The sequence below is a fragment of the Netta rufina genome (genome assembly GCF_964035555.1).
Source record: "Netta rufina genome assembly, chromosome: 22".
In the NCBI taxonomy this organism is placed as follows: Eukaryota; Metazoa; Chordata; class Aves; order Anseriformes; family Anatidae; genus Netta; species Netta rufina.
The window spans coordinates 8,712,592-8,735,253 of NC_140146.1; the positions used below are offsets into that span (position 1 = coordinate 8,712,592).

General features: G+C 39.6%; 1 protein-coding gene across 1 annotated transcript in view; it reads right to left on the reverse strand.

The window, feature by feature from the left end:
- Positions 1–1,511: 1,511 nt before the first annotated feature.
- Positions 1,512–22,662, reverse strand: part of PLCH2 (phospholipase C eta 2) — a gene marked incomplete at both ends in the record, with an annotated part of 33,968 nt that continues 12,817 nt past the window's right edge. Inside the window, 13 exon segments of the mRNA XM_084299989.1 lie at positions 1,512–3,244; positions 8,051–8,387; positions 14,331–14,410; positions 14,546–14,692; positions 15,189–15,273; positions 16,268–16,392; positions 16,578–16,685; positions 17,130–17,312; positions 18,145–18,242; positions 18,985–19,085; positions 20,083–20,175; positions 21,453–21,611; positions 22,383–22,490. Coding sequence (XP_084156115.1) covers positions 1,512–3,244; positions 8,051–8,387; positions 14,331–14,410; positions 14,546–14,692; positions 15,189–15,273; positions 16,268–16,392; positions 16,578–16,685; positions 17,130–17,312; positions 18,145–18,242; positions 18,985–19,085; positions 20,083–20,175; positions 21,453–21,611; positions 22,383–22,490 — 3,357 coding nt within the window.

A 22,662-nucleotide genomic window follows, 5' to 3' on the forward strand; every position in this document is an offset into this window, starting at 1 on the left:
GCAAAACAAGTAGAATTAACCATGTTTGCATACCACAAATTCTGGACAGCATTAAAAAAAAAAAAAGCATTATGTTACAGCTAAATAGTCAGCAGCTGGAAGATTAAATATGTTTATTTTAGTAGTATAAGGTGGTTTTACAAACAATTTTTTCCGTTTTGCAATATACACAGAAGAATCATTACAAACAAAAGCAAAATATCTTCTCAATAATAGGGACTCTATGCAGCCTGAAAATAAAATTAAATCTCTGTTTCTCTTTAAAATGCATCTCAGTAAACATTCTTCTCCATCACTGATAAAATGCACATCTATAATAAATGACTTTTTTTGGAGCGGGGGAGTGGGAAGGAAGGGGAAGGTTAGAATAGGGGGACATACCCTAAAATAAAACGTAAAAAAAATGGGGGGAAAAATTATTATTCTCGTCAGCTTGCTATATAACTCTAAATATGTTCATCTAAAAAAATTAAATATATCTTTTTTTAAAACATATCATTGAAAATTTTGCATGGCAGTGCAATACAGAAGTAGTAAAATTCATCCAAAAAGTGCTATGTACAGCAGCATTGTTAAAATACCATAAAGAAGGAATGGTTCTGTTTTCAAGGAAAGATTAGTGTGCTTTTTAGCCATTTCTGAATTAGTGTCAGAAGATATTTCCTGTCTGTTTTTTCTAATTCCCTCCTCTTGTCTCGTTCCCTAAGATTATGCTTTGAGACAAGGAACAGTCACAGTTCAGTTTAAGTGTGTGCATGTGTACATGTATAGGCAGACATACATACCTACATACACACAGATGTGTATATATATATTTATATATACATAAACAAGCTTGATTAAAAAAAAAAAGAAAAAAAAAAAAAAAAGCATTGCTTTGGAACACGGTGAGAATTCTTCAAAGAGTGAGGAAATATGGATTTTCACTGAAATAATCAAGTCCGTGATGGAAGATAGGCTTTATCTACTACATTAATAAGGAAACAATTCCACTGCAATTTTGACCACTTCCCAGATGCCTCAAACTCTTCAAAGAAACAAAACAAGGGACATGATTTTAAATCCAGCCTCCCTTCATGGATCCCTAACTTGTAAGAGCAACATTTAACTTAGCAGTCATGGACATCACGTTGATGTTTAGCTGTTATACAAAGCAATTACTGAAATTAGCACAGAATATGAGTTTTGCACAGAGCAAACTGCAAGTGCCAAGCAATGCTCACACACAAAGGAGGCCAGATTTGAGGCTGGAGAAAGTGTAATACAAAAGCGAGGTCAGGTCATTAAGACTGTAAAAATGTAAGTCTCTAATTAAACTCATTTGTTCTAATTCCACAGACTGATGACAAATTTAGCACTCAGCTATTCTTTTGGAGTCGTGGTCTAAAGTACCTTTACCATCAAGGGAGGGCCAGGAAGCACTAAGCTGTATGAGGACATTTTGTGCCCCTCAGGTCCCTGTTTTGTTTTGACAGAAATGTAAACATCACCTTACTCAGTGCTCACCAGAATTACAGTTTCAGCATAAAGAAGACTTCTGTGTCAGTGTTATAATCGATTTGGTTCTTAGGCTGGGTTGTAAACACGGTAGGAGAAGCTATATCCATGCAAACTGCTTTAGCAACGCTGCAGGCTCCCTCTGGATTCCCCCTCTCCTCAATGGGGCTCCCACCCAGCTGGCCAAGGCTTTGCAGCCGCTGCCTCTCCTGAGCCTGCTTGGCCCTGTTGGCGATGTACCGCACCCTGCTCTGGCTGCGAGAGGAGGACCTGCGCAGGAGTCCCAGGCTCTCCCCTTCCTCTTCAGATTCCGTTGGATCAAGACTGATGGGGGAAGTGATATCATTTTCCTGCTGAAAGGCCGTCAGCTTCTTTAGCTGCTCAGTCAGTTCATCCTGGGATTTGACTGAGGATCTCAGGCCTGAAGAGCGGCGCTGCTCCCGCATCGATCGAGTGACAAAACTCCTGCTGATGCTACGGTATTTGCTTTCAAAAGTGCACACGATATCATCCGAGGTAAGGTCTCCAAGACTCTTGGATTTTGCCTGGTTGTTCCCAACCATATCCTGGGCTTTGGATTTGTTAGAAGATTGCCTGAGACTTTCGATGTACAGCCTGCTCCAGGTGTGCCTCCTAGGAATGGATGAGAATGCATCTTGAGGACTCCTGGCAAGAGAACGGGGGCAGAGCTCATCTGCCGGCAGCTGGTCAGACCTCAGGTTAGGATTGGATTTGCTCTTGCTCACCATTGGCATTTCGTTACCTGATGTTGTAGCAGAACGTGGGCGCATCCCCCTTCTAGCTGCAAGGGGCTCAAAATTCTCGTGACGGATGCCAAGATCTGGGAGGCTTTTGCGAGCTAGATTGGGCAGAGAGAGATCTATCACAGTGTCATTGGAGGACATGCTGGAGGAGGAAGACATGCTGTCACGATGACTGCTGCAATCTAGCTTGCTCCAGATCCGGTCGTTAACTGTGGCATCAAAGTATACTTCTGCTGCTGGAGATATGCTACTTGGGTTTTTTATTAAAGCTGAGGAGTCCAACATCTTCATCCCTTCACTCTTTGACTTCCTTACTAACACATAAGAGCTCATCTGAGAAGGTAGAGCCTGTACAGCCTGGGCTTTCTGGAAAACATCTGGAGGCAAAGTTGTCTGTGTGCCGTTAATCACATTGTTTTGCTGCAGGATGGCTGCTGCACCAAGTTTTTGGCCTTTTAATTCAGTGGTGTTTTTCAAGTCTGTTAGTACCTGAACTGTCTGGCCATTTTGCTTCTGGCAGTTTTCTACAGGTTGACCAGTAGCCTTACCTGCTGCCACTACTGGCCAGGCTTTTTGAGGACACACTGCCAAACTACGCTGATCTTCGGCTTCACGGCATGCCTGTGTCCAACCATTTTCCTCTTTGAGAGGTCCTACCATGCTTGTCCTCTCATCTTCTTGGACGGATATAATTGTGTCAACTGCTCTTGTGGCTGCCTGCACGTGGTCTTCCACAGCCAGATTTGGTCTTTGTTCTCTAGTGAGAAGAACTTCTCGAGGCTGGTTGGATGCATTGCTTCCTTTGGACTGAAACTCAGTGGAATGATCAGACACAGACCCTTCTTCAGAATCACTGTAAGTAATGGGCAGGGGGAAGAAGAGGCTGGCATGATGGTTTTCATTGGCAACAACAGGCTCTTCAGTGATAGTTTCTAGGCTGCATAAAGAAGTGACCGACCTCTGCATTGAGAAATGGCAGACATCTAATTGGAGACATGAAAGAGAGGAAAAAGAAAGAAAGAAGAAAAACAGACGCATGGTTAATTAACCATTATGAATGCCAGTTTAGTTGCAGATCTATTCTTTATGTGGTATCCTTTTGTATTTAAGGTAGCAGTTGCATATAGTAATAATGATTTTTAAAAATAACTTAAGATTTCAAATGCCTAGCTAAAGGCAGCAAAAATTTCTATTCATTCAGTTTGAGCTGCCCCAAAAGCCTGTTGCTTTTGAAAAATCTCAGTCCATGCATGCTAGCAACACACTATTTTTTGTTGTCTTATTCAAAGCATAACTGTATCCATCCATTTCTTTTTGCCCTTGTATCCCCTCTTAGAATACAACTTTTCGTCCTCCACCATCTAGCAACAGCTGAATTGCTCTTTTCCTTCTCCGCAGCACTCAAACATGACAGTACCTCCGATCATAATCAAACTATATATAATAATCAGAACATCATTGCCTGACCAATAGATGTGATTCCAACAACTGATTACTCAAAAGAGAAGCACCATAGGACTTCCAAAGCAGCTTAGTAGTAAAACGATCTGTGTATGTACAATGCAATGTGGTCAATTTGCTTTTAAAACCAAGCCAAACCAACCAACCAAAAACATGACACAGTGACTTTGTTTTCCTAAAACCTTGCAGTTTCTTTTTCACACACACAAGCATGCTTCGTGAACACCAAGCCAACAGCACAACCCTGAAGACTCACTACATCCACCAATTACCTGAAAAAAACCCACTCCACCTGCAGTGTTTCTGCCCTGTATCGCACAAACCAAGCAATCATGCCAAAAAGACTGCTCCCACATCTCCAAACCACAACACGAACATGCAGCAAGAACCAGCGATGCACCGGGGCAGACCACAACCTCAGGAGTATTGGAGCAGATCATTTTAAGGCAGGAAGCAAATAAAAACCAGGAGTACAGGCAACAAGGTGCTCGAATCAGTGACACTCAGTTGACAATTACCTTTAACTTGCTTGTCCTTTCAGTCCTTAACTAGACAGGGAGAGTGTGCATGTAGAATAATGGGACAGAACAGAGGAAAAATCCAGTTAATGTAGGGAAGGCAGGTGCACATAACAGGATAAATTAGTGCTGAGGGAGGGAAGGGAAACAAATATTCACACATTTTTGTAGGATCCTAAGAATTTCTGACCAACCAGAGCACTCAGTGGAATCCATAAATGGACAGATTTAAGTCCACTTCTTTTGCTATAGAAAATAAAAACCAATTTTTACTACCATGGAAGAAAACTTTAGTAACATAATATGAGTTTGTTCCCACCTGCCACACAGAATTTGGTATAAAGCCTACATTTACACTGGGTGCAAATAAAATGGCCAAAAGATGTCTGTCGTCACTGGAGCCTGGTAGACATCAGTGCAGCACAAAGCCGTACCACTGAAATGAGACAAATTGGAGACCCCACAGAAGAGACGCACGTTTACAGCACGTTCCTATGTCAGACGAGGCATAAATATAACAACACCTGCTTCCCAGGAACTGACAGCCCATGTTCACTTCGAGTAAGACCAGGCTGGAGGACCCCAGCATGAGCCCAAAAGCTTTATGGCCCAACCAGGATCAGACTTGATGACTATTAAATAAATAAATAAATAAATAAATAAATAAGTATCCAGAAGAGCTTTGTCTTCTCTTTTCCAGCTCTTTTTCACTCAGGTAAAACTCTTCCTCCACTGAAAGTAATGACAAAGCTTCCACTGGCAGCACTGCTTCAGGACCAAACACTTGTGCATTTACTTGTTTGTTTGGCCACCTGCTCACCGAGCCCCAGAGCAGAAAACACTGAGGAGCAAAGAACTCCACCAGAACAGGGAAAGGAAGCTAGCACCAAACCCGCTTCCCAGTGCTACAGACAAAACAACCTGTATTGCCAGGAAATGCCAAGAGCATACTAGGTCTTTTCTTTTCAGCAGCAGTTTTTCCAAGTGACACGAAGCTGAACAAGTGACGGCCGCTGAACAGCCGGTACTTCATTAGTCGGGAGTCTTAAAAGGGATGAAGGCACCTTGGCTGTTGAAGGCATACACGTACGTAAGCATCCACCGCTCACAACGTGGCCAAACTGGGGGGACCTGGAGGAGTCCAGAGCTGATAAGCTCCCCTTCTTCCCATCCAGGCTAGGTCACCTATAAAGACTAAGGTGCACTGACAAGGCGAAACACTGGAAACTGTAATGCTGTTGCCATAAAGAGGACAGACGAGACTATACTTTCCTGCCTCACCCTTTTGGCACTTCCCATCAGCAGAATGTGAATTATGAAATGCAGCCGTGTTAGGCTGCTCTTAGTGGTTTCCTTGGTGCCTTGGCCCAGGGCACTAAAGGAGCGGGCGGATGGGGAAAGCACGCTGTTTGTGCAACAGTGCTTGTCACCGGACCGTCAGCATCCAGGCCAAGTGACTATTGCACAATTTTAAAGGTTTGCTGAGTCCATGCGTGAGAAGTCAGATGGATTTAATCAAATTTCAAGCGTATCACAATATTTGTTTATTAACTTAGGGGGCTAGCAGGGGAGCTGGCACTGACAATGGGAAATGGTTCCGTATGTCACGCTACTCAGAGCCTATGAAAAGCCCAATGCTAGTAAGTTAGGCATAGGAAGGGTTCTGCTGTTTTGGATTAATTTCAAGTGACAGGAATTGGCAAACTTCTTCCTTCCCCCTGTTGCCCTGGTATTCTCCTAAAACCTCAAAGCACATACTGGGAAAAATTAAAAAAATTTTTTTTAAAAAAAAGAAAGAAATTTGATCACCGAATATTTTAGATTTCTGTATGAGGCTTTCAAAGAAGCCCACTACAGATGGACAAGAACATATTACTAAAAAAGGGATTATGTTTTGAGAAGCACCCAAGTCACTTAAGGGTTCCTGAAAATGTAATCATCAATGCTCATATTCCTTAGACAACTAAGTGGAAGGAATCTAAAGAGACACTCCTGCAGTAATAGGGAAAAGCTGTATTTCTTTACTTCCTTTTCACAGTTGTTCTGTTAGAGAGGAAATTTTGTCAAAATCTCTTCCCTTCCTTCCCCTCTCTGCCAAATCAGGGGAGAAAAAAAGCCAGGTTCCTTACTAAAATATATATATCTCAGTAACCTCTGTTCCTATTTTCCATATTCACATACAGTTCATTTGAAAAGACACAGCCACACGATCCCAGTGAGCACATGCATATCCCTGGTTTGAAACAACTCTAAAATAAAATGCTGTAGCTTAAGCAGCCTTCCTTTAAATGCACAGATTTTACTTTGCAATTGGGAAACGTTAACAGTCCACACAGCTTGGCTGATGTCAAGTAACATCAGGTCACATACCTTGCTTGCTTTATATTATGTAACTCTGTGCCCTCTGGTCACAGTCAAATCACACAAACAACATTTAGCACATCTAAGTGTTTGCATACTGAGAATTTATATGTGAAGGGCCAGAACGGTCAAGTGTGATCTCTTTAATAACCCAGACCATAGAATTCCATCCACTGATCCCTGAACTGATGTCAGTAACTTACATACAAAACTGCAAGTTCTTTGAGGAAGGGACTGGCTTGTTGTTAGAGGAGTGCACATTAAATAGCAGCTCTGCTGTGGTTATTGCTCAATAAAACACAAACACTGGTAGTGGAAATAATGTTTGTTAACACGGTTTTCCCATATTCAATCTCTACTTAATGCTCTGGTTTGGATCTCAAAATTTACTTAGTATCATACCACGTTCGCTAAAAAATAAAAACAAAACACAAAATAACAAGGAAACAAAAAAACCTTGAACAAGCGACCCAAACATTCATGGACTATTGACAGTTTTTACTACTGCAGATGGTCAGCTAAGTGTGGGAAGGACTAATCTAAACCAGACACATCTACAAAAAAAGTAAAATAAAAATATTTATGCAATTCCTTTCTTGTCATTGCAAAAAATAAAGAAAAAGCGCTCTTGATAGCAAAGCAACACAGAGCAGGTTCTAAGATGCTACGTAGCAGCTGAGACAATGATGTGATCTAAGGTGGAGAAGGGTGAAGAAAATCTAGTCTTACCAGTAAAGAATATAGGGGATTTACTTCGAATTTCCTCCAATTTTTGAACGAACAAGGCATTCATTTCCCTCTGTAGGGTGCCCACTTGCCTTCGAGAAGCTTCAGACCAGTGCTTGGGGAATTCTGGGCTTCCAAGGCTTTCTAGACTGCTGGAGTTGGAGGATATAGAGCCATTGCTGGCTGGAACCAAGTTGACAGTGCTTCCATACTTGCCACCTGATTGGCACTGCCACCGCTGCCGGGAATGAGCCTTTATTCCATGGCATTTAGATTCAACATTTTTCTTCCCTGGGGTCACAAAAGACTGGGTGCTCCTTGTTAGGTCATCGGCATTTCCAGGGCTGCTGCAAGACTGCAAATCTGACTGCGGTCTGGGCTGGCCTGTACCACCCCAGTCTTTTAGCTCTAACCTCTCTTCTCCAGTTATACTGCTATACTGCTCATGGTGAAGCATATCTTTAGCGAGAGGCCTGGTAGGATGGTCGCTCCACTTGCTTTCTAGATCTGGGCTTTCTTTGGAACCAATCATGCATTTCATGCAATTGGTGGCCACGCCAATCCTACCAGAGCTGTTGATGGCGCAGCGTGCAAAGACGCTTTGCTTCTCGCTCTGGTGCTCCTGAAGCCGGACCCTGTTAGACCTCTGTATGGGTTCACTGAAAGCAGCACCCCCTTGAGCACAACTGTGGCTTTTGGCTTTACGAGAACTATGGGCCTTACCTTTCAACCCTTTGCCATGTACCTCCCCACTGGCACCATCTCTGGGAGCTGGTGACAGAGGAGCACTTTCTGCCTCTTGCTCAAAGCGAGGCTGTGAGGCAGCTTCTGCTTCACGGTCTTCGCTGGCCCCTTCAGAGCTGTTGTCTTTTGTGTCAAAAGCAATTTCTGGAAAGCCCTTCTTCTTCTTCTGGCTTTTGGTGGGGGCACTTGCTGTCCGTCTCAAGATGTGGCTGCTAAAGGAGTGTTTGCGGTGGAGCTGACCAGCAGCATGACTGTCCAGAGATGCCTGCTTTGGATTTCTGAGAAACAGGCCCTTTAGGCCTAGAGCTTGTTTGACCTGGAAAAATAAGAAAAACAAAGTCTTACTAGGAAGTGCAAGTCTCCTCCTTTGGGCACAGGAGCTCAAGTTCAACGATCAAATCACAGACTCATGCACCACACACACGCATGCACAAGGAGTCCTCTGCCATATGCCTACCATCAGCATGAGAACATAGCCAAAAATAGGACAAGAATTAAAAACGGAAGAGATCAGTAGCAACAGTTTTGCAAAATTTCACATTTTTTGTTGAACCGTGTTTACATAAAATTTTCCAACCAGCCTTATATCTGTACTTGTCATAATTTTCTTACTAGCTTATAGCTACTTACAACAAAAAAAATAAAATCACAAAATATTGAACAGAAAAAGTGAAAAAGGAAATATGTCAGTGTATAAGGGTCTAGTTCTCAAAGCTGAAGAGTTTCTCAGTGCATGTGGAAAGCAACAAAACTCAGGTATTCGTAATGCCACACAACTCAGACTCTAAGATTAAAGTTGAAGGGTTTCCTTTCAAGCAATACAGCTTCCTGGTTTTGTTGTTGTTTTGTTTTTAAACACAAAGCTCTGTGAGGTATGGGCCATTTTCCCAACACAATGTGCATGTTTAAAACAATTCTGTCCCAACAGATTCATCATGTGGATACATAGCACAACATGGAGGAGGCACAGGCAATCAAGTCACCACAGTAATCCAGGAAAATAGAACAGTCTTTAAAAATCGAGCATGTTTTTCAATTTAAAAAAATGCAATTTCATAGACTTAAAAATGTTAGGATAGGGCCAATTAGAATTGCCAAAGAATTAAATTAGTTGGAAACACAGAGCTGAATTTCCCAACTTGTGCAGGACACAACACTTGTGCAGAATTGCACATTAGATCCTGCCAAATCCAATTATTTTTCCTGACTCTTACACTGGAGATATCAACTAGCGCTCATACTTTAGACAAGGACTTTGTAGCATGCAACCAAGGTCCGAGCAGGAACAAAAAGAATGCCCTGAATAAATGACAGGAGGAAACACAAAAACAAAACTAAAAAAGGAAAGAAAAAAAAAAATACAGCACACACAAAACAGGCTGTAGAATGGCAGCATTTTTTTTTTTTTTTAAAAAGATATTTTGAAATCATTTCAATTTTAATTTTCATGCAACATTGGGTGGTTACAGAATTTAAATGATAGTGACCTTTTAGGCTAAAGAATAGTCTTGACTTAATACATCTAATAACAAATTGGATGTTCAAATGGAGCTTTACATTCTTTAGAAGCTGTCAGGAAATACACAGTGGACATAAAAGTATCATATTTTGGCTTTCAGCATAAACGAGATTGACACTGCACTTGCATCGAGCACTACCACGAGCAGCAGTTACATGTTACAACTAGGTGTGTGGCACAGGATCCTCAAAGAGTCCTCTTTTTTCTCCTGTGCGATTACATTTGATCATTTCCTACTACACAACACATCCAAAGACACTCACGTGTGTTTTCATCACTGAAGAAACACATTATAAACAAAGGAAGTTAGTCGGGTTGGTAAGAGAATACTTCCCACACTTCGGCTCTTATTTAAGCATTGAATATATATAACCACAAACTGTTAAGGATCTCCCACCTTCATCCGGCAGATTTACATTTCAGTGAAACTGAAAGAGTCTCAGCATTCCTGTAAACATTCCAGGTGTACTTGCCAACTTTTAAAGCTGATGTATGATGTATGATAAAGGGTAGACGGGCTTTGCTCTGTACATAGAGCCCCATACATAAAAATCAGTTAAAGAGAAAACTTTTCCTTTCTAATCTTCTCCTCCTTTGTTCCCTTTATTTCCCAGTTAGATCAGATTCTTTAATATCAGTAGTTCTCTTCCTCAAGCATAAACAATGAACAAAAATGCAGCGCGCAAGCATTGTAAGAAACCCATGATAAATATGATCAGTATCAGTACTTGTTGGCATCTGCTGTCCGTTCAACTCTGTTACCCCGTGATGTCCCATGTGAGGCCACTTTTCTGCAGTGCTAAACAACGGGTCAGAAAGATCTCATTTAAATTACAATGGTCACTCCCAAAATATTTGAGTACATGCTGACATATTTCAAGTTTTGCTTCATAGGAACTCACCAATAGAACTAGTTGTATTGTACAGTTAACTGCACTAGCTTAAAAGCTGCTTTTATTCATAAGTGTCCTGTGCAATCCGGCATGTGGAATCATGATTTATTCGCCTGAGATGAACCCCAGTGAAAGCATTCAGAATATTATTTCAGGCTGGAAGTTTAGCAGTTTCTGATTGAAGTTTAGCTACAACATGCCAAGACCCAGTGTGAGACAGAGATGGCTAACAGGAGACATAAAATGGACTTTACAAATATGTACAGGGTAAGATAAAGAAGTTAGGGATTGTTTTTTTTTTTTCCCCCCATTTGTGGAGGAAAAAGTGCCAATAATACATGGCAGAGAAAATGTAACTGAAATATTAATACGTGTCCTGTGAGAGCCAGGCTATTGAACAGTCTGCTTGGATCACAGTGGATCCAGCTTCCACCAGAAAGCTTCAAAATGAGATTCAGCATTTGTTAAGGAGCGAAGCAAAAAATCTTCTGCTCCAATTGCTGCAAGTTGGCAAGTACACATATTTATTGGTACAAAAATCACACAATATAAATGTTTGCAAAATCCAGAACAAAAATTGTCATACACACATACAAATAATATCCCCAAAAACAAAAGAAAGAAAAGCACTGATGAAATGAGTGACACACAGTGCAGGACCTCAGGTATCATTCTGGTTTCTTTGGTGCATCTTTGTTAAGTTAGCCACTATTGCTTGAATCAATGGACTGATTCAAGAATGCAAAGACAAATTTGGTTAACTTACAAAAAAAAAAAAGGAAAAAGAGAGCCATTTTGACGGAGATCCAGAATATGTGCTTTCAGCCTCTACTCCAGCTGTCACTGGCCTATTTAATTCTTCAGGAGACTTACAAAGCAGCACGAGGCTTTCCCACAATTTAGCAAACAATTCACTGTTGAATGTTCTTTTCCATGTAAAAGAATTACAGCATGTAAGAGAAAAGACAGTAAGTAGAGACTCGAAGAAGAGAGAAAGAAAGGATCTAGAAGGACTTTTATCCTGGATCTACTTCATAAATTCAGGGCTCTCTGGTTGATCAATGACCCAATAGAACTGACCAAGCCAAATGTCACAATCCACGTTACATGAGTTGAAGAGCTCCAAAATGCTACTAAGGGAACACCGATGCTAAAAGAGTTAGAGGCATGCAGGTGTGTGGTGGTGGTCACTACACCTCCCTGAGGCAGGAGGGGTACCTTCAAGGCGTCTAAAAATGTTCTGCTTCTAAAAGTAGACTTTTTTTGACATAGAGAAGCCCACTGAAATCACAAACAGACAGAGTAAAGGCAAATAAGACACAAAACAGCAGCGAAGGAGAATCTCAAAGATATGCACATCTAGAAAAACACAAGAAATTCCACAATACATTAATAGACTATGGAAGAGACACAGACAAAGAGAAGTGTCTCCAAGAAAACAGTGCAATCTAGAAAAAAATAATCAGTTAAACACTAGTTAAGGTGAAGGAAATCTAACTGTGCTTCTGTGATATTAAGCTACTGAGGGTGGAATATCTACATCTAGAAAAAAAAGCCCCCAAATGCTTGCAGTAGAATATCTGAGTTAATAAAGGATGGGTTAAATTAGACTGATAACTGTGGTGATTTTTCTGCCAATAATTAGAAGAGGGGAAACAGTTCTTATTTTAGCAAAACTCTGTTAACCGAAATTCACAGCAGAACATGATCTAGAGACCAAAGCAGAAAGGGCTGTGTAGTGTTTCTTCAATATTTTCTTCATATTTTCACACAACTGTGAACATGATCTCTTTCACAAAGCACTGCAGTCAAGAGCAGTGACTTGGAAGCTGATGCAGCTATCAGCCACTACAGCAGGCAGACCCAATTTGTCTTTGTCCCATTTGACAGTGGATACTAAACTCCCGGCTTTGATTGCTAATGAAGAATACCAAAATATTTGCTATCCTTACAATATCAGCACAGAGGGCATCACCTGAAAGCAGTGAAAAACTGGAGCATAAAGACTGCATACAGCAGCACTGGGAGGTAGAAGAGAACCTGTCTGTTCTCTATGATTTTGACTAAGAAGAAGAATTCACAAAAGGATGAGTAAGGCTGTTAAGGACAGTCAGCCTCTCTGCTGGAGCCACACAGCAAACACAGGACCGAGGTGAAGGACACCGCCATTAATCAGATCAGATCAATTCCCACTGGCCTCGTGCCCAAGAATGAGCTACCTGACCTTCTTGTTACAAGCGTGGAGTGTCTGATAGAGCTATTCAAGAAAGAGTAGTAGGCCTAACACGGGAATTCCAAAGAAGTCCATAATAAAATTTAAAGCTGTTTGAATCTGTGCTAATGCACACATCCAGCAAGCATCTGCAACGTTACAGACAGAATCACATCCCTACCCACTGCCAATAAAAGGCATGACTTACACACTATATACTTCCCTTGAACCCAAAAACAAAGTCAGGAAAGATCTTAGCATTGAAATACTCAGATTGGTATCACTCTTCCCTCAAGATTTGGACTGGTCTTTTTACCATCACCTCCATGTTAGCCTTTTATTTCTGACAGACCCTACAGTCAGAAATTAAAAATTTTTCTGTCTTACTCAGACCAACACTAACTCTCTCTTTTACCCAAAGCTTTTAAAGTCTCTTGCAAAGTCTTGGTAGCTCCACAGAGCTACCTTCAAACAGATTCATAATGCCATCATACAAAGTTTCAGGCAGTACTCCCATCCCTATCCTGATGAAGCTATATCTGCCCAAAGGCTTTTGTGTTAGACATCAGACAAAAAAGCAGGAGCTGAACTTAATATCTCATTCCTTTTACAGGCATTAACTGAAATATCTGAAGTGACCTTCTTTCCAGAAACAGCCCTTCGTTCTATAAAAATAAAATGTTTTCCTTGTAGTTATTTTAGTTTCACCCCATTAAAACCTAGCAGTCTAAAGAGATATTTTCCTTTTTAAGAATTACTTTAATTCCTCTTGCATGAAGCACACCACAAGAAAAAGAACTCACAATTCCTGGCCTATTCAATGGTGCCTTCTGCTGTCAGGATACTGAAATTTCAGCTTGTTGAAAGATGGCTCAGTCTTACATTGTGAGTGGATATAAACTGGTTTTGAGGTTCTCAAGGCACTACAACATACTTAAGTCTACCTGAAACTCATTGGAATTAATCCCATGAAAGTAACTAAATCCAGTGCACCGAGAGGAAATAAGCCATGTCACTGCCAGCTGGCCAAAGAAAAGTTAAGGCTTTATTTTAATAGGCACAGCACCCATCAAGTTGTATTTTTCCTGCACATGAAGCAAACACACTATTACTAACAAATAAGCAGTGAAGAATAAGCCCAGCAATGATTATGAGGATCATCTTTCCTCTGCACTTGAAGTGCTATTATGGAAAAACACCCCAAGCAAATAATGTCTAACAATTTAGTTAAATTTAAAATGCAAGAACATCAGGCAGACAGAGCCTTCAAAGAATAAGCTTTGCAGACAGAAAGCACACGCGGTTCAGGGGTATAACCTTTTGTTCAGCAAGGTGCACTGACTGTACTGGACATAACCACACTTAATCATATTAATGTGCATACACTACAATGAAATAACCTGCCCCCTGTGGCTCCCTCTAAAATGTGCTGCAAGAATCTCTTTTTATAATGTAACCTTTGTCTTTTTGTCTGTATTCAGACAGATCTCAGGCTACCATGACAATCACAGAGATGAAGTTAGAATAAGTAAGTTAGTTTGGACCCTCACCCACTGGGCTTCCCTCGTGTGATATAAAATCTTGTCAGTTCATTTACACATGCAGACCAAATTGCATTGCTCTGACAGCACTCACCTTACCACAGATGTCATTAATAGCCACATGAACAAAGATGGATGCCTCTTCTATACCTTCTAGGTATACGTGGCGGTAACCTGAAACAGAGTGAGCAAAGCTGACAAGGAGAAACAGATGCTAGAAAAAGCATCTAAAGACTTTCCTTTTGTAAATTGCGAAAAAAAAAAAAAATCCTAGCCAACTGATTTGGTAATTCCCCATTTATGTCTTACCTGGCATCATACTGCTGAAAGCTATTGTTCTTTGTCCAATAAAATCACGTCCAATTGGATCATGATCCCACACAAGGAACCTAATCAGTGCAATCTCCGGCATGTGCAGTGTGAACACCAATGTTTCTTCCCACATTGGGTTAAAACCTAGGAATGAAAGAATTAGCTTTTACATATTTTGTTCACAAGACAGATGAAGAAAGAAGACTGCCTATATAAGGAATGCCTAAACTGCAATGACATTCTAGTTTTCCTAATAGTTTAATCGTTTTTTGATAATCCAGTACCCCTACTCACTTCAGTAGGAGGTGCAACAGCACAAGAAGTTGTGTTTGAACAAGATGAATTTCTTTTGACTTTTTTGACAACCACTAGCTTGTAATAGCCTTTTCTCATACTCAGTGAGAAGTCAGACAAACAGCTCATATCACACCAAGACCTTCACAACATCATACCAACTCATTTGAACAATTTAAGACCCAAGAATGATAAACAGCAAAAATGATTAAAAATCCATTTCTCATTTTCTTCTATAATAGGCACATAATTTCATCTGTTTGTCTCCTGATGAACAGCTTGCCTGAAAGAGGATGTTTCAACCATAAAAAAACAAAACAAACAAACAAAACACATATGATCTTACCATTATCATCAACTACTCTAGTTTGTTCTTTGAAGCAATCAACAGGCAGACCTATAACTTCTACTTCAACAAATGGATCTATGATCTGGAAAACAGAAAATAAATATTGAAAAGAAAAGAAATTCCCCTACTGTTCAGGATAAAATGGCAGTTTAAAAGATTATTCTTCATCCTCTGAAATCTGAGTGTAAACTGAATTAGGACAAATTCCATATTGTCACATATGTGATATTAATAAAAATAAGAAATAAATTATCGAAACCAAGCAGGTTCAACAAACCTTAAGTATGACTCTACCACATTTATTTTTTAGGGTAGTTTACCTAAAACAGTTCTGTGGAGAAAGAATATTTAGAAGCAGATTGCAACATCCACATAAAAACCAAGCATGTAAGAACTCATTTGAGAGGTTTGATTCTATTTCTAAGAGGCAAAAGGCTTAAAGGAAATTTTAATTCAACAAAACTGCCTCATCCTATCATTTGTTAATGACTAATAAAGTCATGTGAATGATATTGCAACACTGATAAACAACACAAGTAATTAACAAAAGTCTTAAAAAAGGTACCAAGGAGTTGCAAATTTGACTCATTTCAGTCTGGTATTTCCTCACGTGGAATTGCCAGGGGCATTATAAAACAAACAAACAAAAAAAGGTCATCACAAAACAAAATAAATAATAATAATTTTAAAAAATCATACACCAGAAAGCCAAAGGAAGGACAGAAAGAAAACATGTAATACTGTGCTAAATGAAGGACTGGGAGCAGATTGATGCAAGCAGAGGGGTTTGGAGGGTATTTAAAGTACTGTTGTGAGTAGAATGATGAGCTTATTGGCCTGTTTTTGCTTGTCCTGGAGGAACTGTATTGACAATTGGAGGAAAAAAAAATCAGGCTGTTGCTGTGATGCTTAGTAGACATGAAAACCACCTAAAGATCTAGGATACTAAGTGCTCATTTATTAATGTTTTATGTCTCCCAACAGATAACTGCAGGAAGTTAAATCCTCACACTTAGCTCAGCTAAATTGGAAATAAACCTTCACCAACATAAGAACAGTCACCAATAGCTCAATACCTCTCCTCTGTCTCCCAACATGGAATCCTTTGGTTTTGGGAGCTGTTGACCACTGATAATTCGTAGAACCAGTTGTTTCTTCAACTGACCAGGCAATGGGTCTTCCGAATTTGGATTAAAGACACCTGAAAGAATGAGAAGCCACAGAATGTGAAAGAGCAGCAATTTTGGGGATAGCTTTAGTTGCCGATACCTTCTGGCTTACTTGCTTCTAGCATCAGAAATGTATTTTTCAACAAACTATAATAAGGATCCACATAAACTCTTCTCAGGCAATAAGTAATCCACTTATTCTACTGATTTTTCTTACCTTGACACATGCAGTTTGGTTTGAGGACATAGCCACAGTTCCCATTGGCACTAAATTTGGCCCGGTTTAGTTGCAGCATTCTCCCCTCTGACTGGTAGTTTAATGCCACTGTTAAAAAAAGAAAAAGTGATATTACTACCAAAGTACATTGACAACATTTCTGTTTGTAGAAACAAGTTAAAGAAAGAAGACCTAAATATGTTTTGACATTTGACTTCTTGGATGCAAAGACTCAAATATTTTTCTGAAAAAGATTTCTCTTATATAGCAGACATCACAGCTTCAGGGAGAGAAGCTCCTTGAAAGAGTCTGAACTCTGAAGTCTTCTTGCATTTGAAAAGGATGTTCATTTATCAGACAATTGCCTGCATGTAGGACGCATTTTTGAGGTAATCTATCTAGGTAACAATATAGAAAATAACAAGAAGGACTCAAATGTCAGTAGACTTGGATGAGGAGAGAACTCATATTTGAGAGTTAGTTCTGCAGCTCCCATTAAAAAGTTCCTTCCAAAATAAAGCAAAAAAATAAATAAGCTTTCTTTCTGCTCACCAAGTTGGCAGCCAGCATTCCAGAATGGCTGGGGATTGTAGTTGCTAGAGTCTACACGGTAAGAAGATGGGTAGATGCGGGATAACTGGTGCTGGTTGAAACGTAGATACTGTGCAGGCTTTTGCTGCAGTATCTGGTGGGCTTTTGTTTCACTGAAAGACGAAACCTGCCAGCTAGAAGAGACTACAAAGACGACAAGAGGTGATCAGAGGTCATCTTGTTATTTATTTATTATCTAAATAAAGCATTCAAACAAAGACAGCACTAATTACTTATAATGATCTATCATAATTTGAATAATTCCAACTCATTGGGTGCTATCTTTTTCTTATACTACAGAAGAATAATTGTGCTAATTGGAGAAGTTATAGCTGGGAAAATGAAGCTGAATGTAATGAACGACCTGAATCTTCATTAAGAAGTTTAAAAAAACACTCTCTAAGATGTTTTGAATTTGCTCAAAGAAAGTTTGATTTCTGGCAAGCAATTTTCTTTTTCTGACGCTTTTAACTAAATCTTGATTCCTGTCAAAATCAGATGCAGAAAACTTAGGAAGAGGACTGAAATATCCTAGAAATTTAACGTGGACATTTCACTAGGTTTGAAGTAAAATCCAAACTCTGGAGACACCTCTGTTGATTTGAAATGCTCTTCAGACCTTTCCTCCCAAGAAAATAACTAAGTCCTCTGCTATTTCCCAGGATGTAAATAGTGTGGAGCAACCTTTATAAAAGCTACTGAAGACTACATGTGTTACTACTACCTGTTATAGCTTTACCTCCTTTATGGAAGCTGTCACACAACTCTAGACTCATTTTGTGGATTCTGAATAGCAAGTGGTGAGCCACTTTGAAATAGTATAGCTTTATTGTGCGCAGCTCTTCTGTTAAACTCTTCTCAGGGCAGGGGAGAAACAAACAGATAAACAGCTTTTAATACGGATAGGTATGATAACATAAACCTTTCAACTTCTTTACGAAGCAATTACTTTTAGGATACTTTTAGTTCAACCTACTTTCAGTTTCAACATCATGGATGCCAACAGACTTTGTATATTTCACCAGGTCTGAGAGTGCCCGAGACAGCTTCATTGTTTTCTTCTGTCGGTTTATCCTAGAACGATAAAGCAAATCAATTTTCTGTGAATTAAGAAATAAATTTTCCTTCTCATATTTAAAAATAAATCAGGGTAAAGACAAATAAGAAGTCTATCTTACACCAAGGAAGCATTTAACAGTTTTATACCACAGAGCTTCATTGTCAAAGCACAGAAGTTATGGAAACAACCACATTAAAGTATACAGAACAAGTCTCTGATCCTCCTTACTTGCTTCAGGTTATCACTAACAACTAATCTCCCAAAGTATCCTAGAGAACTGCTTGATCTGATTTCTTTTTTTTATAGCCTGAATCTTATGCAGCCATTCCACAAAGGACCTTTGATGTCAGGATTTTTGAAAAGGCAGTTTCCAAAGAGAATTCAAAAACATCACACGAACCTTGATGCACGTGGCAAATTAGAAACCAAAAATCTGCTGGGGAGCTGATGCACTATGCAAATCAACCTTAATGAATTCACTGGGCTACCAATCAAACAGTCTATATGTCAGCTGGATGAGATGGTAAGAGCTCAAAAGACACATTAGGTCCACTGTACTTTGCTAATTAGGCCAAATGGCACCAAGAGATCATTGAGATAATGTGGCAGACAACGGATATACCCTTATACCAGATTCCTGTCACACAACTACAGACAGCCCTCAACAAATTGGCTTCTAGAGCTGTAGCATGTCTATTTAGTGGGCACATTTATGTAGGCATCTTCTTTTTAGAAACAAAACCACTTGTAACAAACCTGGTGCAATGTACAGAGCCTCTGGCTACATTTCCTTGAGAATCCATGTCGTCTTCATCCTCCTCCAGACTGGTTGCCTTTTTCAATTTGCTTCCTTTTTTCTGTGCCAGAATGAAATAAAACCATTGTTTTAAACTGATATTAATATTCAAGAGAGACTCACCCTTTTCTACAAATGATGTGGAACAATCAACAAGAAAAATAAACTCAAGACATTTAAAACAGTCTGTAATAAAAATTGAGGAGAAAATTTTCTGTGCTCTTTTCTGTGAGGAACTGTTTTGAATAAAGCAATCAAGGAAACTACTAACAAGTTCTATGGTGTTAAAATAGCAACACGAGTTACATGTATGCAGAGGGCTTTGCGGTAGCACACAGAAGCTGTTATGGTACAAACCACTTCCATATTGGTGGTACAAACGAATGTGTCAGTAAATGTGTGTCAGCAAACTTGCTTTTCAAGAAGCAGTGGGTGCAAACTCTAACATGTGAGGTTACATCTGAAGATCAGGAAACACTTTTACTGTGAAAGTGACCGAACACTGGAACAGGCTGCTCAGCGAGGCTGTGGGGTCCTCTTCCTTGGACACATTCAAAAGGTGCCTGGATGTGGTCCCAGGCAGCCTGCTCTAAGCAGCCCTGTTTGAGCAGGGGGGGCAGACAAGATGACCTTGAGAGGTCTCTTCCAACCTCAGTCACATTGTGATTCTGCAAAACCTTCAGCATTTTGAAGGCACTATTGATTTTGAGTATCCATTTATCTGTAGTACTGCAGAATGATATGCATGCACATGAGGATGGCTCAGCCCAACATCTAAGTTTTTTTTATTAAGGAAGTGCAGAGCCTCACATAAAAAGTGCAAACCAGTTTTAATGTTTTCAGATTAAATCTTGGATGCTTTATTCTTTGATGTAATTTGAAACTACCTGTTATGCACAACTACAACCAGTTATCCACCCTGTTTCTTCTGTGAGTCTGAAGGCAAGCCTCTGCTGGACAATCCAGCTATGATATTCCTCTCCACCATTGTGAGCAAATATAGAATCTATCCAAGAATGCAATCTTTAGTGTAGACCTAATCTTCTTGAGTGGCTCACCTTACGTTTAGAAAAGCTGCCCATCAACGTTCGGCTATGCCTTTTATTGGTACTGAAGTCTTCCCCAGATTCTGCATCATCCTCAAGTTTATTCTGAAGTAATCAAACAGAAAGAATAATGCAGTAGACCAAATAAGGTGCTATAGACATCGTATTTAAACACAATCAAAAATAGTTTGTGAAGCAACCCACCCTAAAGCATCAACAGAACTTCACCAGACCAGTGCAGGTTTTTTTAAACACAAGCTGAGCACAAGACCTTTTATCCCAGCAATAACTGACACCACTTTTGTCAACAGAAACATTCAGAACAGACAGAAACCCCAAAAATACCTAATACCACGCACCATGAAAGTTTATTTTAATCCACGCAAGGTTTGAGTGTCAAGTCTCATACATTCACTGACAGCAGACTGTTTTGTAGCTTAATATTTTAAAAGTCTGGTTTAACAGGACTTAATCCTGCCATGAGATGTGACCTCAATTACATGGTTTTCCGCAAATTCTTCATGGTAAGAAAGAAGCAAAATTCTTGCAAACCCTAAATATGTATATAATTTGTTGGTGCCACTAGGCTTTAATACGACCTTACAGTTTCATTGTTTTCCAGTCTAACAGAACACAGATTGTTCTGGCTAACCCAGAAGTCTCAGCATAGTGGCAGAACTTACAGGAATACTGTCTGATATTTCACATAAATCATTAAGCTTAAAAGTACATACAAAACTCAATAGAAACAGAAAGTTTTGGTAAGCTGAGTTTTAGCTCTCTAGTTTTAATCCCCAGTTAGTACACCTGCTTATTGGCAGGCCTCCAATGTTTTTCATTTGTATGCAGCAACCTTCCTAAGCTTTTTCTGGCTTATCACAACTTCTAAACTGACAATGCCTCAAGTTCATGAAGTGTGCTCTGTGGGCTGAGTACATTTTTATAAATAACTGTTAGTATAAAATACAAATATAAATGCATAGAACATAGAGAACTGAGGGAAAAAAAAGCCCAACTTTCATATTCACTTTTTTATATAATGGGAAACAAACTCTTTCTGTTGAAAAGTCATTTCTTGTGTACATTTCATGCTCTAATTGCTGAGTGGAAAAAAAAAAGCTTTGCATATCTGACAGTGATGCTCACCTGGCATCACCATTAATTGAATTAATTCAGCTATGAAATCTGAAGTCTATAATATATAATTTATTCAGTAAGCTGATACAATTTCATGAGTGTCAAAACACATTGATAAGCCCAACCTCAGACAGCCTTTGAAAGAACAAATGTTGTTCTGAAATAATAGTACTAAGTGGCTACAGAGACAAGCAAAACAGTAGTCAAGCCTAGGGGGTGAGTGAAGCACAGTAAGACATGTTCACCTTCTTAATATCTGATTTCTGACCAGCCTTTCCCGATGATGGTAGAGTGGTAACTGTAAAGTTGTTTGGATCTTCACAATCACGAATTTTGGATTCTTTTATCAGTGAGTCGAGCTTTTTCTTTGCTATATTCTCCACTCTTTTTCTATTAGTAGATGCCTAGAAACAAAACAGAACTGTTAATCAAAGTATTGACAAAAAAAAAAAAAAAAAGGCTTAATAATTCCAAACAGGACTAATGAAAACTAAAATTTTATTTGAAAGAAAAAAAGAGTGAAGAGAAAAAACTAGCCAAAGGATCTGCCTTAATTGACTACTAGTAACTGCTTCGGAGCACGCTAAACAATCTCTTCATTTACATAATGTGAAGCAGTTACCTGCAGCTCAATATTACACTTCATGCACGATGTGCGAGAATGTGAAGCCCTAATGTAGATGTTAGATCTGAAGTGCAAACAGAGTGTCTGAGGTCATGAGAAAGTAAAACTAATTAATGCAGTTCTTAAATGGCTGAAATAAATCAAGACTGTTAGCTTGACTCAGCTACTCAGAGGACGTTTCTGTTATAAGCCAACAGAAATAATTACTGAGATGACTCCCCATCACAGCAAACTCTACAACTGTAGCAGACATAGGATTCTTCTGGATGGAATGGGAAAAGCTTCAGAATCTGGCATAAATACACAGTTGCAGGCACAAAAATATTAAGAGGCAAAAAATTCCCAAACTGAAAGATTATAACTAGAACTGGTGCCGTCTAGTAGGCACTTCTGCCAAATTTGTCCCCAGGAAGGCTTAAAACCTTAAAAAATTGTGATGAAACCCAAAGATTAGACCACATCCACATTCCAGAGAACTCACACAAGGTTTGTTCTCCCTGGGATAGGAAAACTGAACATACATTTACATTCAAGCGATCACCGAACTTACATCTCCATTCATTAGTTTGCAGTCATCATCTATCTCATCAGCACTGTCCTCATCAGAAACTTCACCCTCCTCTGCATCATCACTAATGTTGGCTGGAAGTTTCTTCCCCTAGAGGATGAAATGAATACACAGGCAGGTTAACACACAGCTCATGCTATGACATATTAAAACAAAACAAAAACACATCACCAATGTGAAACAAAAATCAACTCCTACAGAAGTGAAAATCATAATACTCCAAGCAAACGCTAAAATTCTCTGGACTCATCCATGTTCGCTA